A 16,272-nucleotide genomic window follows, 5' to 3' on the forward strand; every position below is an offset into this window, starting at 1 on the left:
TATTGGTGCTCTGTGGTTCAGAAAGCCAGCTACTCAGTTCCAAGATATTCCAGTCATAGGATAGTGATAAATCTTGGGCTGGCTACCAGCAAAATGAAGGTACCAGATGTGAAGTGATAAGCACCTGTGCTGAAGTGTTGACAATGGAGATGGAGAAATAGAGATATCTTTAAAGGAAATGACCAGAAGACACTAGTAAAATGAGGTAATACATTTCTGATTCATTTTTTCCTTTTTGAATGTTCTGCCTACTTAGTTTGATTTTTAGAAAACACTGGTTTATAGTTCTCTCTCTTAGAGGAAATGGCCAACTACCAATCCCTTGGACAAACTCTGGAGGTAAATACTAACAATGTAGTCTTGGGTATTCTTGAGGGTCTAGGGAATTCCTCCGTCACTCATAAAGATCTCACACCTGTAAATTTGTCAAGTCAGAGGCATGGATCATGCTTCAAGAGTTGAAATAAGCTCTCAAAAGAATTATGAAAAGTCACCTATGCTCCAAAGGCAAGGTATGAGAAAAATGATCTGTGTGTCACTGTTCACTGGATAACTTGAGTCCTCATTATAAAACATGTACCTTGCCATATTACAGAATAAAAGCCTAGGGCCACAGAGAACAGAATTATCTGGTAAAAAAAACACATGAATCTATTTTTCAAAATTATAATGAGGCTTTTGTTTACTAGCAGCCCTTCCCCTTATTGTATCCTAGCCAACTGCCTATTTTGCCCTCCCCTTGGCCCAGCTCCCTATTTAGTAGGGCTAATTTTTGGGAAAATCGTGGAGGCATTAAATTTTGTGTTATACAACCGTTTTCCATATCCCTTACCTCACTTTCAGTATCCTCAGCTATAGTATATATACCTGTGCTGGACCCTGTCTAGTAAGAGCCACCGTCTTCAGTATTTTCACCAGTTTTACCAACCTTCCCTTTACATCCCAGTCCCCAAAGATGCAAAAGAAACATTCCTATTAGTTTTGGCGTAATGTATTTATTTTAATTGTCTTCTTGGAATTGTCAGCACTGTAAATGATCCAAAGAAACCCAACTGTGTAAACCTTTCATCTCCACCCAGAGGAGCTTCTGGATTGTCTTTTCGTCTACTTTCATTTCCTATCTCCGTCCAATATGTAGTAGTCACTTAAAAAATTTCTATTTATTGACTCTCCTACTATGAAAAGAACTAAAGACAGGTGAACTACCTTCTCAGATTCTCACCTTCTCTGGGGTGGGAGGAAGATAAGAAAGTTTGATTAAATAGTCCACCTGCTAGGTTACTGACTGAGAAAAAAGTTATATTGAATTGTCTTCTGAGCTTCTCTGTTTATTTTAACCTGAACATTAAAATTTCACCAGTAAGAATTGCTCTGTTGGAATAATTATTCCCAAATTGAATGCCATGATTTCTCCTATATTATGTAAATAGTTTGGGAAAGGTGATTTCAGAGGTTGTTTCTAGCTCTAATGTGTTGTGTGATGAGCGATTCTTAGCTCCCTTTTTTCTAGAAAGAAAAGCAGAAGAGGAAGGAAGTAAAAGATGGAGATGTTGATGTGGGCAAGAAGACAGTGTCATTGATGTGTTACTCCCAGAGTCCTCCTGAGAGGTATAGAAACAGTGGACCTGGGGTTGAATCATCTTTTTCCTTGTGAATGATCAGCTGCCACCACAGAAATAAGGTAAAACCAGACATATAGGCAGAGAAAATGACAACCTGTATGGTAAAGTCTGACAACCTAATAAGAAAGTTGCCATCTGCCCATAAATATGTCACTACCCTGCTAGAATGCTTGAAATTTGTTCCTTTGTGCTAAGGCAGGGATACCCATAAAAATGTAAATGCCCCCAAAGGGGTAAAATCCTACCTACCCTGTAAGGTAAGATTCAAATGCAGCTCTTCCTTCATAAAGACTTCTTTGATCCAACATAGTAATTATATCTATAGTCCCTGAATTTTGATGAATACTTTGTTAGTATTCTCTTGAGAAACATCATGTTTTGTTCATATGATAGTGATTGTTTTTTATGTGCTCCTGCCACACTAGAGTCACCACTGAGGGCTGCATTCTTATGAAACTGTGCCCAGTTCAATCTCATCCAGTACCCAACACTGGACCATGTATACAGTGCTGCTCTGTAAATGTTGAATGGAGTGGAATGAACAACTAAATAAATAAATAATACCATAGCAAATGCTAATCTCTTAGGTGCCTAACTATCACCATGGAAAACAAAGCAAGATGCTGAAGAGATAAGGCCTAGGACAGGGGAAAATGATGAAGAGGAATCATTTCATGGAATAATGCTTAGGAAGAAAATCCCAGGTTGGTACCTTTGGGTGGAGAGCCAGTGACCAGAACATTGGTCCATTGAGGGCTCTAGAAACACTTTGATAATCCCTTTATCTATTCTTTTCCCTCATTCATTCATTGCCTACCATGTGCCCTGACCCTTGGAGAATGAGAGAGAAAGGTCCAAATATAATGTTAATGCAGAAAAGCAGATACTAAAACTACAATGTTAGTTGTCATACCTCACCTTCTACAAAAGTAGTTATGTATCTAACTGCAAATTACTAGGCTACCCATCATACAGAGAGAAATCTGCAGATAGTCCTGCCTCCTACTCTCCAAATACTTATATTTTAAAATAAGTAGGGATAAGGAGTAGCACCAACCAAAGATATTTGATGGGACATGGTGGGACTTGTTGGCATGTGTCATTATTGAGAAATACCTTTTTTTGCAGAAGGCCATGACAGTCATCAAAACACTGAGCTATTGAGGATCATCCTGGTGGGGAAAACCAGAGCTGGAAGAAGTGCGAAGGGAAATACTATCCTTGGGCAGAAAGTATTGTGCCTGGACTGAAGAGATGTATGAGGAAATTGGGGAGTGTTACCTTCTCTCTTACCCAGGACCCCATGCATTAATTTTGGTGACTCACATAGGCCACTATACTGCAAAGGATAAGGAAGCAGTGAGGGAAGTGAAGGAAATCTTTGGAGTAAAAGCCATGAGGCACCTAGTTATGCCTTTCACTTGTAAAGAAGATTTAGGCAATCTCTAGAGGATTATATAACAAATTCCAAAAATAAAAACCTACAGTGGCGGATCCGAGAGTGTGGCAGGAGATTTTGTGCCTTCAACAACCAGGCTACTGGACAGGAACAGAAGTCCCAGGTAGCAGAGCTAATGACTATGATTCAGAGGATGGAGGAAGAGAATGGAGGCAAATGTTACAGCAATGCCCTTTACAATGATCCTAATATCCTTCTGAGATTTATCAATAGAGGGTCTGAAGAAAATTACTAAAAATACTTACAGGTGAACTTTCAAATTCAAAAGCAGACATCAGAAGTGAGAGAAGCTGAGGCTAACTGTAGTGTCCAAGCATTTTTGAGGGCCCAAAGATGGGTTTCTTCCCACTGTGAAATCTGCTTTTGTGTTTTGCCTTGGTATTTATTGTCATAGTTGCCATATTGATTTATCAAAAAGCCTGAGTAGTTTTCTAAAGTGGCTCCTAATAATGGTTATTGGAAGAGGTCATTATCAATGTCATTATGAAATTTTTTCCAAATTGGTTTCCCTAATTTTTGAAAATACATTTGATCCTCAACTCCTATCCCTTTGAAGAATACTTGGCAAAGAGATACCTAAAAGAAGTCAATGGTTGTCTCCCTTCTTTTCATAAAAATTAGGACATGACACTGATAGTTCTCATATCTGGTAGTGCTAATGGTATGTTTGAGGGGAAACTGTGAGCTACTTCAGGCATCTCTGGTGACCGCTCTCCTATTCTTTCTCTATTTTCCTTGCCTTGGCAATGCCACCCACTCTTATGGTTTTAACATTCATCTCTTCATGGATAACTTTCACATCTAGATCTCTAGTTCAACCTCTCCAGAACTCTAGACCTACATTTCTGATTGCCCATAGCACATTTCTACGTGCATGTCTTCTCAGTAATGAAAACTCAACCTGAAAACAGAACTGCACATAGGCTTTCCACTAAAACATCTCCTTATTTTTCCTATACTTTTCCTTTACCTATTTTTTCAAAAAACAAAAATTTGTCCATTCCTTGATATTTAAAAACTTTGGAATTTTCTGTAACTTTCCCCTTTTCATTTCCATGAAATGTCCAAGCTTGAACTGTCTATTTCATCTCCAGAACATCTCTCCCATCTGTCCTCTCTTTTCTTCCCAAAGGCACTATTCTGATATCAGTCACATAGGCTATTTCAATGGTCATAGATCATTGAATCACAGAGTTAGAGATGGACAGGCCCTTCTAAATCATCTAAGCCAACCCTTCACATTTTACATTTAAAGAAACTGAGACCCTAAGAAATCTCACTACCATAAATCTCTTTTCCACTGCAATTCATTCTCCACTCATTATTGTCAAAGAGAACCTCTTAAAGCACAGGTATGACCATGTCACTCTCTCCACCCTTACTCAATCAGCTTTGCTGGATTCTCCATATCACCTCCAGGATGAAACATAAAATCTATTCGCATCCGAAGTTCATCATTACCTGCCCCTCTCCTTTTTAATTTCATTATATATTGTACCCCATCTCTGCCTTTCATGTACTCTGATTCAGTTACACTGGCCTCTTTGCAGTTACTTGAATGCCCAACTCCGGATATTTTCAATGACTGTCACCAGTGCCTGGAATGCTCTACCTCCCCATCTCTGTGTCTTAGCCTTGTTGCTTCCTTCAAGTCAAAGTTAAACTCTGAATTTCTACAGGAACCTTTCCTGGTCCTCTATAATTCTAGTGCTATCCTTCTCTTGATTATTTCCAATTTGTCATGTATATTCCTTGTTTGTGCATAATTGTTCACATATTGTCTTCCCCATAGGACTGTTAGCTTCTTGAGAATGGAGACTGCCTTTTGCGCTTCTTTGTATCCCCAGTATGTAGTACAGTGCCTGGCATAGAGTAGACACTTGATAAATAGTCATTAACTGACTGGCTTTCTGAAGGTCACACAGGTAAAAAGTTTACAATTTTGATCATGTACCTCTTCTCAAAATTTACAGAATGTGAGAATTGGAAGACCCTGTAAAAACCATCTCATACAACCCACATACCAAAGGAATCCTCACCACAACAAAGATATTTTCTAACGAATGTCTTCTGATAGTCTTGTCACTATGAAATCTGGTATCACTCTCCTTTTCCAATCGTATTTCATACTACCCTTTCTTTAAACACTCTCAATTCTAGACAAATTAGATGCCTTGTCATCCCTTATTCAAGTCTTAGACCCTCTCGCATCTGTGCCTTCACTTTCTTGTCCCTCAGTCCTAGAAAATTCTTCTCCGTCTTATCGAATGGTTGAAATCCTAATCGTTCTTTGAGATTGACCTCTAATGTCATATCCTCCACATCTTCCCTAGTCTTCCCGTTCAGAAAAGGTCATTTTACTCCTTGTACCTTGCATTGCTCTTTATTTGTATTTCTTTCATGTGCTTAGTATGCTGCCTCGTATAGTATGGCTATTTCTGTGTATATCTTATTGCTCCCTGTGATTACAAACCCCATAAGGATAGGGACTGGTAGTTACATCTTCCCTAGTACCTAGCTTAAGACCTATGCACAGTAAATGCTTCCATTACATACATTATTGAAATATTACAAATCCTGTAAAAGAACTAACTACATGAATTTTTTTTCAGTATTAACTAGACCAATTTTCTCCAAGAAAAAATTCTCTTTTCAATACTAGATTGAGAAAGATTTTGTTTGGAAGATTAATCTACATACACTAGGTGATTTGAGGGATACACATAATGGACTAAGCTCATCAAATGAGAATTTATCAGGAAACTCTTCCAACTCTCAATAAAAAACTGTCCAAATGGCTCAACTTCCTCTACTGCCTTTGTTATTTGATTCAGTTGAAAAGAAATAAAAATCATTGCTTTCCTGAGAGAGAATCTGGTCAAGTCTTAGAGTCATCTTTCTGGTTAGAAATTCTCATGTTCTAGGACTAAACATAAGGTGAAGGGGGAAAGAGTGAGAATATATATACAAACACACATGCATATATATGTGTGAATATAGCCTAAGTTTTGCTCTGAAGCCCTTGAGGTCTTCATTATTTCAAAGCTGTAGCTTTTCTTCAGCAGTTTTTGGTACCTTTACAAAGACTGATCGTATAGTAATACATAAAACTTTAGACTTAAAAGCAGAAAAATTAAAAGTATCTTTTCAGAGCACAATGCAATAAAAATTATATTTCATGAAGAATCACAGTAACATAGATTAAAAATCTAATTAGAGATTAAACAACCTAATCGTAAAGAATGCAAGGGTTAAAGAACAAATCACAGAAACAATCAATAATTTCATTAAAGAAAATAACAATGAGATATCATATCAGAACCTAAGGGACACAGAAAAAATAGTAATCAGAAGAAAATTTATTTCTCTAAGTACTTACATCAGTAAAATAGAGAAAGAACAGACCAGTGAATTTGGTATACAATTTAAAAAATAATTAGAAAAAGAACAAACTAAAGATCCCCAATTCAACACTAAACTGGAACTTCTAAAAATTAAAGGTGAGAAGAATAAAACTGAAAGTAAAAACCCAATGAATTCATAAAGTAGGACTTGATTATAGAAAAAATATAAAATAGGTAAACCATTGGTTAATTTAATTTTTAAAAAGATAGAAGAAAAACAAATCACGAGTTTCAAAAAAAGGGGGATATATACATCACTAATGAAGATGGAACTAAAGGAATTATAAGGAATTGTTTTACCCAATTATGTGCCAATACATTTTATTTTACATGCCTATACAATTTAAATGAAATGGAAGAATATTTATAAAGATATAAACTGGCAAAATGAAAAGAAGAGGAAATATAATATCTAAACAGATTTATTTTAGAAAAAAGAAATCACAGGTCATAAATTAGCTTCCCAAGAAAAAAGCACCAGGACCGGGTAGATTTACAAATGGACGCTATCAAACATTTAAAGATCAACTAATTCCAATATTAAATAATTTTTTGAAATAATACGCAAAAGAGAGATCCTACCAAACTCCTTTTATGAGAGAAATATAGTAATGGTATCATAACCAGAAAGAGCAAAAACAGAGAAAAGAATTATAGACCAATTTCATTAATGGATATGGATGAAAAAATCCTAAATAATATACTAAGTGAAAGATTAAAACAATATACTACCAGTACTATACATTATAACCAAGTGGGATTTATACCAGGAAGACAGAGATGGTTTAACACAAGGAAAACTATTAACATAATTTATGATCATATCAATAGATTCAGAAAAAGTTTTTGATAAATTACAACACTCATTTCTATTAAAAACATTTGATGCTCTAAATCACTTTTAGTTAGAGAGATGCAAATCAAAACAACTCTGAGGTACCAATCACACCTATTAGACCGGCAAACATGACACATCAGGAAAATGATAAATGTAGGAAAGGATGTGGGAAAGTTAGGACATTAATTTGTTGTTGGTGGAGCTATGAGCTCATCCAACCATTCTGGAGAGCGGTTTGGAACTATGCCCAAAGGGTACAAAAATGTGCATACCCTTTGACCCAGCTTTATCACTTCCAGGACTGTATCCCCAAGAGATCATGAAAATGGGAAAGGGTCCCACATGTACAAAAATATTTATAGCAGCACTCTTTGTAGGGGCCCAAAACTGGAAATCAAGGGGACACACATCAATTGGGGAATGACTGAATGAATTGTGGTATATGAATATTATTGTGCTATGAGAAATGATGAATGAGACTTCAGAGTGGCCTGGAAAAACTTGTATGATCTGATGCTGAGTGAAAGGAGCAGAACGAGGAGACCTTTGTGCACAGCAATGACCACAGTATGCGAGAATTTTTTCTGGTAGACTTGGATCTTCATAGCAAAGCAAGAACGTTAAAAAAAAAAAAAATTCCCAATGGTCTTCTAAGGCAAGGTGCCTTCCACACCCAGAAAAGAAACTATGGAATTCAATAGCAGAATGTAGCACATTATTTGTGTGTGTGTGTGTGTGTGTGTGTGTGTGTGTGTATTATGTTTTAGTTTGTTATATGATTTCTCCCATTTATTTTAGTTCTGCTACACAGCATGACTATGGTGAAAATGTATTCAGCAGGAATATATATGTAGATCCTATATAGAATTGCATGCCATCTTGGGGAAGGAGAGGGGTGGTGGGAGGTAGGTAAGGGGAAAAGAAATCCATGTTTTATGGTAGTGATTGTAGAACATTAAAAATAAATAAAATGAATAAAAATAAACATTTGAAAGTATTGGTATAAATGGATATCTTCTTTAATTGATAAAAAAAACATTTATCTAAAAACCATCAGTAAGCATAGTATCATGAGTCAAGTGGAAATAAGGAAGCCTGTTGTCATCAATATTATTCAACATTGTATTGAAAATAGTAGCAATAGCAATAAGAGAAGAAAAAATAGAAGAAATCAGAACAGGGAATGAGGTGACAGAACTAGCTGAGATCCTTAGGGAACTTGCCATCTAACAGGAATCATGATAAAATTTTTATAGGAAAAGTAGTGGATTATCTGGAAGATATGCTAATTAGGTGATAACTTACAACCTTGGTCATAGGTGTGATTCACTTAATGGAAACCAGGGGAAGGGGTTTGTCAGGAGTGTATTTTTGCTCTGTTATGGTTGTAGCAAGATAGTTTTGTGAGTTAATGTCTGTATCTTGTCCTCTGGATTGAATATGATAACTTTAGGAATCATTACATGATAATTCTGTGGTTATAAGATAAGTCTTGTTTTTACAAGAGAATATCTACAAGAGTCAGCTTGTTGTCGTGATAAGGAAAGATAGTTTATTTTATTGGGACTCACTCATGAGTATTTGTGAAAAAGGGTAATTTGTCTTACTGGGGCCCACTCATGAGTTGTTGCTAGACACAGCGTGCTTGAGGTGTAATTGTCAAGGATAATGTTTTGAGTCCAAGAAGAAATTTGATCTTGGAATTGGGGTCCAACCACAAGCACCCAAATACCTGATCGGTAGCATCATAAATCGTTAGCATTCCTTTATATCACAAGCAAAAGCCTGCAAGAAGAGGCAGTAAAAGATACCCCATTTAGATTAACTCTAGAGAGTACAAGATCCCTGGGAATACAGATGCCAAAACAATCCCAGGAACTATGTGAACAACATTATTAAATAAACTTTTTATACAAAAATAGATTTAAATAATTACAGAAATATTAGTTTTTCGTGGAAAAACAATACCAATATAATAAAAATCACAATTTTACCTAAACTAATTCATATATTCAATGCCACGGCAATTAAATTACTGAATTTTACTGAACTAATTTTACTAAATTAAAAATCAGAAATAATATTAACAGAATTCATTTGAAAAATAAAAAGTTAAGAATGTCAAAGAAATTAATGAAAAAAAGTGTAAAGAAAGGAGTACCATGTCTTACACTATATTGTAGTAGTACCAGTACCAGATCTTAAACTGTATTATAAGGTAGCAACTTTCAAAACTACCTCATACTAGCTAAGAAAAAGAATGGCAGATCCATCGAAAAAGTAGACATAGAATTTACAGCACCAAATAAATATAATAACTTTGTATTTGAGAAGTGTAAATACTATAATTTTTGTATAATAATGCATTATTGGGTTAAAGTCAGTAAAATTGATCTTTTCTGATGGGAAGACTAGAGAAGATATGGAAGAGGAGACATTAGATAGATAGATAGATAGATAGATAGATAGATAGATAGATAGATGGATGGATGGATGGATAGATAGATAGATAGACTCACACACATATATGCAACTTGTGTCTAATGGTAGCCGTCTCAAGAGCAAAGGGGTGAGGAGGGAAGAAAAAAAGAAATTTAATAATAACTTTATTATGTATTTAAAAAGCAATAGCAAGTTTTACATAAAATATTTGCAGTTTCATGTGCAATAATTTTTTCCATTCTACTATGTTAAGAAATTGCTTCTTTTATCTCACCAATTAAAATGAAATTAATAGAAGTTTAAAAAAATATATCTAATATTTAACACATAAATGGTTCATGTTGAGCCTCACATTTGCTAACTCATTTGATTTTCATACCAGCCTGTGAAGAAAACACTTCAGGTATTACTGCTGCTATTTTAAGGATGAAAATAATGAGGATCCTAGAGGGGAAAAATAACTGAAATATTAGAGCAAAGAAACAGAGATGAGGCTCCTAAGGATGAGGAGGGAGCTGGAACTCTGAGGTAAAAATAATCATTTGTCCTCCCATAGATGATTATATTCCTCCACAGATGTTGGAAGGTGAGATATTGGGTCAATGCAGAAGGGACAAGTGGTAAGGGTTGGTGATGTCCTTTTGGGTGTGACTGATGCAGGTTGACTTGATAGCAATAATAGGAAAGGTCTGTTGTCTTTCCAAGATCAGACAGAGAACATACTACTTCTCTAAGTCATTGGGTTCTATCTGTGCTTATGATTCATCTAGGCACATGTAATATTGATAGAAAATAGCTAGAAAATAATGGGAAATATTACAAAGAAGCTGAAAGACTTAAGGGACACAGATAATGTTTTTCTTATTGTTGGCCACCAGAGGACAAGGAGCTTCTGAAAGGGAATAGCTAGTTAAGAAGATGACGTCTGAAAATGGGATTGGATTTGTGACCATAAAGCATAAGAAGAGGAGGTTCTTGGCCAGTGGCAGAGTATAACTTCAACAGCTAGGAAGAATGCATTTACTTATAGTCTTACTAATCAAAAAGGTTTTAAGATGAAAAGAAGAAGAGCTGAGGAAAAAAAAAACCTACCTACATGTAACTACCAAAGTATGTACCACGAACAATATATATGATGTAAAAAGAAGCATAGCAATAGAGATGCCCAGAAATTCACAGAAGACAAAGTCCAAGGAAATAATAAGCAGAAAAGCCATGGCCTCAGATGCCTACAAATGAACATACAAAGCAAGGGGAACTAGACATTCTCATGCATAAACGCAAATTTGACTTCATATCTGTCATTGAGTAAGTAAGATGGAAAAATTCTAGGCTAGATCTGATTCTTACCAACAAGGTAAAAATGAATTGCTTAAGTAAAATAATGGGAACTTAGGAAGAAGAGATTATTCCAGGTTAAATTTAGGAATAGAGAAGCTGAAAATCAGTCTGGTCTAATATCCATCCTATATTTTAGGACAGCAGATTCCAAAGGTTTCTGAATAATAAGTAGGATCTCATGGCCTGTGATTCTATGGGACAAATCGTCCTAAAAGTAATGCAAAGTTGTGAATAAAGAAATTTCAAAGATGCAAATAAAAATAACTTTGATTGTAAAGAAAATGGTGAATTATACCAAGTGATGATGTAAATAGGTAGGAAGCTACAAAGGACCTCAATTAGGCTATAGTTATTGATAAAGAAGGTATTTTATCTGATAATTTTTCCATCTCAATTGAATATAATCGTTAATTAAATATGAAGCTCATTTGTTTCTATCAACTAAAAGACAGCAAGTATTGAGGATGCTCTCTAAATTTAAGAACACTAGCACAATGATTTTATCTCCCTACCTTAGTTATACCTCTGGTAGCAGCCAAAATAAAATGGTAATAAATCTTAGACTGAAAAGAGGCATAACATGCAGCACAAAGAAGCTGATGATCCTATTGCATTCTACTCAGGTCAGATCATATCTAGAATATTCTTTCAATTCTTGATGTCATATTTTATGAAGAGTATCAATAATCTGTAGCATGTCAATAAAATCATGTTACAAATGAAATAAGAGGCAAAAAGGAAAGGATAGGAAAAGAAATGAGAGATTTGTAGGGAGGACTTAGAAAGAGAATTAATAGTTCCACACAAGAAGCATAAGACCTTGCCCAAAAGAGATAGCTTGAAAATTGCAATGAGCTAGCAACAAAACTGTAAAATACTCATAAGATTATACTATATGAGGGTAAAACGGATCTGTGAATCATTATCAGTCAGTCAACAAGCATTTGTTAAGTGTTTACTATGTACTGGCACTGTACTAAATACTGGGCATACAAAGAAAGGAGAAAAATCAAGTCTCTAATCTTAAAAAACTCACATGCTAATGGGAGACAACATGTGAACAACTAGATACTTACAAGATGCATACAAACTATATAGAAGATAATCTGAGAGGGTATGGCACTATCAACTGAGGATATCAGGAAAGGCCTCCTACAGAAGCTGGGATTTGAGTTGAATCTTGAAAAAAGTCAGAGAAGCTAAGAGGCAAATCTTAGCTAAAAAGCTAAGAGGTGAAGAGGGAAAGCATTGCAGGCATGGAGGACAGCCAGGGCAAAGACATGGAAATAGGAAATAAGATTGCCATGTTTGAGGAACAATACATAAATCAGTGTTTCTATATGAAAGAGGGCCTGGAATGGAATAAAGTACACAGGAAAGATAGTAAGGGATGAAAATATGAAAAGCTTTTTATAAATACCAAATAGAAGATTTTTTAAAAATTTCTTCTCAGAGGTAATAGGGAACCACTAGAGTTTATTGAGTAGGGGACTGACTTAGACTCAAATTTTATATAAAAAAACAAAAAATTACTTCAGTAATTGAGTGGAGGATTCAAGTCAAAAGAGACTATGTCAGGAAGACCAATTTAAGAAGGCTGCTGTAGGAATCTAGGTGAGAATTGGTGAGGTTCTGAACTAGGATGGTGATTTAGTGAATGGAGATAAAGAGATACATAGAAAACATATTGTGAAGGTAAAAATGAGATTGGATATGAGCAGTTGAGAGTGAGGAGCTGAAGATGACACTGTTCATATACCTGTATGAGTAGGAAGACAGAAATGATTACAATAGTAGTAGGGCTCTCCTTCCCCCTTTCAGGAGCCACAATAACAGACAAGAGGTCCTTCTATGGGCCCAGCCCCACATAGCTTTCATTGCAGCCTCAGCCTCTGGGCTGCTGATATGGGTCCTGCACCATGATACCAGGTTAACAGGTGATGTCAATATCTTTGTACAGATGGGTCCTTTTTCCATTTTTTATTATCTTTTTGGAATAGAGCCCTAGAAGCTGTATGACTGGGTAAATGGCATGCACAGTTTTATAGCCCTTTCTGTACCTAACCTATTCCATAGATCTATCATTCTGTTTCTTAGCTTGTACCAAGTAGTTTGCATGACTGATGCTTTATAATGCAATTTAAGATATGGTATGGCTAGATCACTTTGCTTAACATTTCTTTTCATTAGTTCCTTTGATATTCTGGAACTTTTGTTCTTCTGGATGGATTTTTTATTATTAATTTCTAGCTCTACAAAATAGTTTGGGTAGTTTCTCGATATGACACTGAATAAGGTAGAATTGTCATTCTTATTACATAAATTTCCTTAATTCCTGCTGTCATATTATTGTCATTGTCTGAGATGAAATTATCTATTGTTTCTGTGCTTTGTTGTTTGACCCACTCATTCTTTAGGATTAGATTTTTTAAGTTTTCATTTGCTTTTCAATGTATCTTTCTACGGGCCTTTATTACCTGTAGTTTTTATTACATCATGATCTCAAAATGATTTCGTTTAATATTTCTGCCTTTCTGCATTGTGTTGTGGGGTTTTTATGCCGTAGCATATGGCCAATTTTTATGTAGACACTATGTACCACTAAGAGAAAGGTATATTCCTTTCTATCCCCATTCATTTTTCTTTAAAGATCTACCCTATATATATATATTTAAAGATTCTATTCACCTCCTTAACTTCTTTCTTGTTTATTTTGTGGTTAGATTTACTGTGTTCTGAGAAGAGGAGATTGACGTATCCTACCAGTATAATTTCATTTTCTGTTTCTTCCTGTAACTTACTTAACTTCTCCTCTAAGAATCTGAATGCTATACTACTTGTTACATATAAGATCAGTATAGTGTGATGGCAATCAAATTAGGATCTTTTGCTCTTATTGTCTTACTAAAAGTTCCTCTGATTGAACAATGTGATTAAAGAAGATTTTCCCGATCCATTGATGGGTCTGTCCATTGAGGAAAGGTTGATTAGGGGAGTTGTTTTGTAGGAGGGTCCCAATACCTTTTGTTTTTTCTATTGCGATCATCCCTCTGACCCAGTGCCTCAATGGAGTAGATCAGGGAATCAGTAGGCTATCAGTATGGCTGTTCAAAACTTGCTTAAACTTCAAGTTAGCCAATATGGTCTGAGGCCAACTATTGTCTATTGGAGCACCACTTAGTATCAAATGTGAAATTGTGTTGTCTGCACTCAAATCAGGGCCTGGAGTCTGAACAGCCCAGGAGGGACTGGACCCTTAATAAGATAGAATAGGACTCATTGACAGTTTGTGACTCCCTAGTCCAACTTCATCTTAGGTATATAGCACTCAATATCCCCAAAAATATAGTGGATGGACTACAGATAAGACAGGTCAGGAGCATGCAAGATCATAACAGTTCCACCAGATGAGCACACAACCTGGCCCTAACACTAAGTCCCAATCTGTGAAGGAAGACTGGAGAATGAGTAAACAACACAAACAAGTGATAAAGTGCTATTATGGTGTCAGGAATGGCCAAATATAAACACAGGATAGGAGAATAATTGCAAAATGCAAAAAGTCTCAAATAAAATCGTATCTTGGCCAGAAGATAAAATGGGATTCTTAGAAGAAATATAGTAGTGAGTTTTTAAAACATTAAAAACAATATTATAAATGAAATGAGAATCCCAGAGGAAAAAATGGAAAAGAAATGTGAGATTTGAAGGGAAGACTTGAAATCAGAATTAACAAAGGGTACAAGACCTAACCCAAAGCAGATAGCTTTGATTAGACATTGAATTTACCAAGATCATCCACTGCATCCTGGGCCATCCACCTGTCCTGCCACTGGACTCTGATGACTCTGGAGGTTGCTGTTTGTCCTTTCAGGGAAAAGACCATAGTATTAGACAGGTAATGCCATGACATGAAAGTGAATAACAACAGGGATCTGTCAATGGTTCAAATGAAATGTATGTTTGCTATTGACTTTTGTTTTTACTGCCCTGATGGGAAAGTTTAACTCCACATTTGATGGTAGGATGGTGGCCAAGTTTCCTTTCACTCCTCTTTCTTACATCGAAGAATTAACTCAGCAAAATCTGTTGGGGGAAGATTATACAGACTATACCTTCATCTTCCTTTATATCCTCTGTACCATGTCTATTGGATAGAACAGTCAGAAGATGCTTGACCTTGCTCCTTTTCTGGCTGCCACCAAGCAAGCAGGGGGCCTTTGTCCCCTAAATCCAGCTGGAAAACTCTCCTGAGACCAAACCCAAAATTTTTCTTCCCTTCCTTTCTTACTCAGACACTCAAAGCAAAACTGCTTCTATTTCATCCTGAGCAGCAGGCACCGTTAGCCTCAGAGGCCACTTCCCAGCTTTCTGTCCTCTGCACATGATTGGAATGAGAACATCATTCTCAAGACAAGATTAATAATTGTGCTTGTCAGGTTTGAAAGTTTTAAAATGGGGGTACGTTGATTAGATAAACTTAAGTGCTATTTATGTGACTGAGAAACAAGGACTCTTTCATGCTACGCTTGTAATACTCTAAGAATATTTTCGACATGACCAGCTCATAATTCTGATATGTATCACATGCCATGGAAATGGGCTAGGCATGAAGTCAGAGGGAGCTGAGCTGAAAACAGTCAGTTAGATCTAGGCACACTCCAAAAAAACAATTTGGTTCATGATTATTTTTCTCCCAAGTTAAAATGTTAGGTAAGTACTAAGCTTAAGGAGAACCTAGTTTGTGTCGCTTCGTATATAAGATAATCCTATAGTCTAACTAACACAACTTGTTTTGGTATGTTTATGAAAAAAGTGCCCTAAAAATCTTCTGCTTACCCAACCCTGACCTGGTTATTATGATCCCACCTTACGGTTTAAACAAAGAAAAAAAATTTACAAAAACTTCTACAAAGATGATTCCACTCAACATTGGTACATGGAATGTATGCACACTTATAGACCACAAAAAAAATCCAATAGACCTGAAAGACAAACAGCTCTTGTGAGAAAACTCAGCATGTATTACATCCAAATAGCAGCCCTGAATGAAACAAGGCTGAAAAATGACAGTCAGATTGCTAAAGTCGGAGTTGGAAATAGATTTTTCTGGAGTGGCTACAGTGAAAGGGAGTGCTGTCAAGCTGGTGAAAGTTTTGCAGTCAA

At 36.0% G+C, this 16,272-nt stretch overlaps 1 protein-coding gene and 1 pseudogene across 4 annotated transcripts in view; one reads left to right on the forward strand and one right to left on the reverse strand.

The window, feature by feature from the left end:
- The first annotated feature begins 439 nt into the window (after window positions 1–439).
- Window positions 440–3,585, forward strand: LOC140531831 (GTPase IMAP family member 5-like; annotated as a pseudogene).
- A 4,733-nt stretch (window positions 3,586–8,318) lies between these two features.
- LOC140533015 (uncharacterized) overlaps window positions 8,319–16,272 on the reverse strand; it is a 63,296-nt gene continuing 55,342 nt past the window's right edge. For all 4 annotated transcript variants that reach the window (XM_072652268.1, XM_072652270.1, XM_072652267.1 and 1 more), the window contains one exon: window positions 8,319–14,973. In XM_072652268.1, coding sequence (XP_072508369.1) covers window positions 14,901–14,973 — 73 coding nt within the window. In that variant the 3' untranslated portion in view covers window positions 8,319–14,900. The remainder of the gene's footprint in view (window positions 14,974–16,272) is intronic.

Source organism: Notamacropus eugenii, chromosome 3 (genome assembly GCF_028372415.1).
Source record: "Notamacropus eugenii isolate mMacEug1 chromosome 3, mMacEug1.pri_v2, whole genome shotgun sequence".
In the NCBI taxonomy this organism is placed as follows: Eukaryota; Metazoa; Chordata; class Mammalia; order Diprotodontia; family Macropodidae; genus Notamacropus; species Notamacropus eugenii.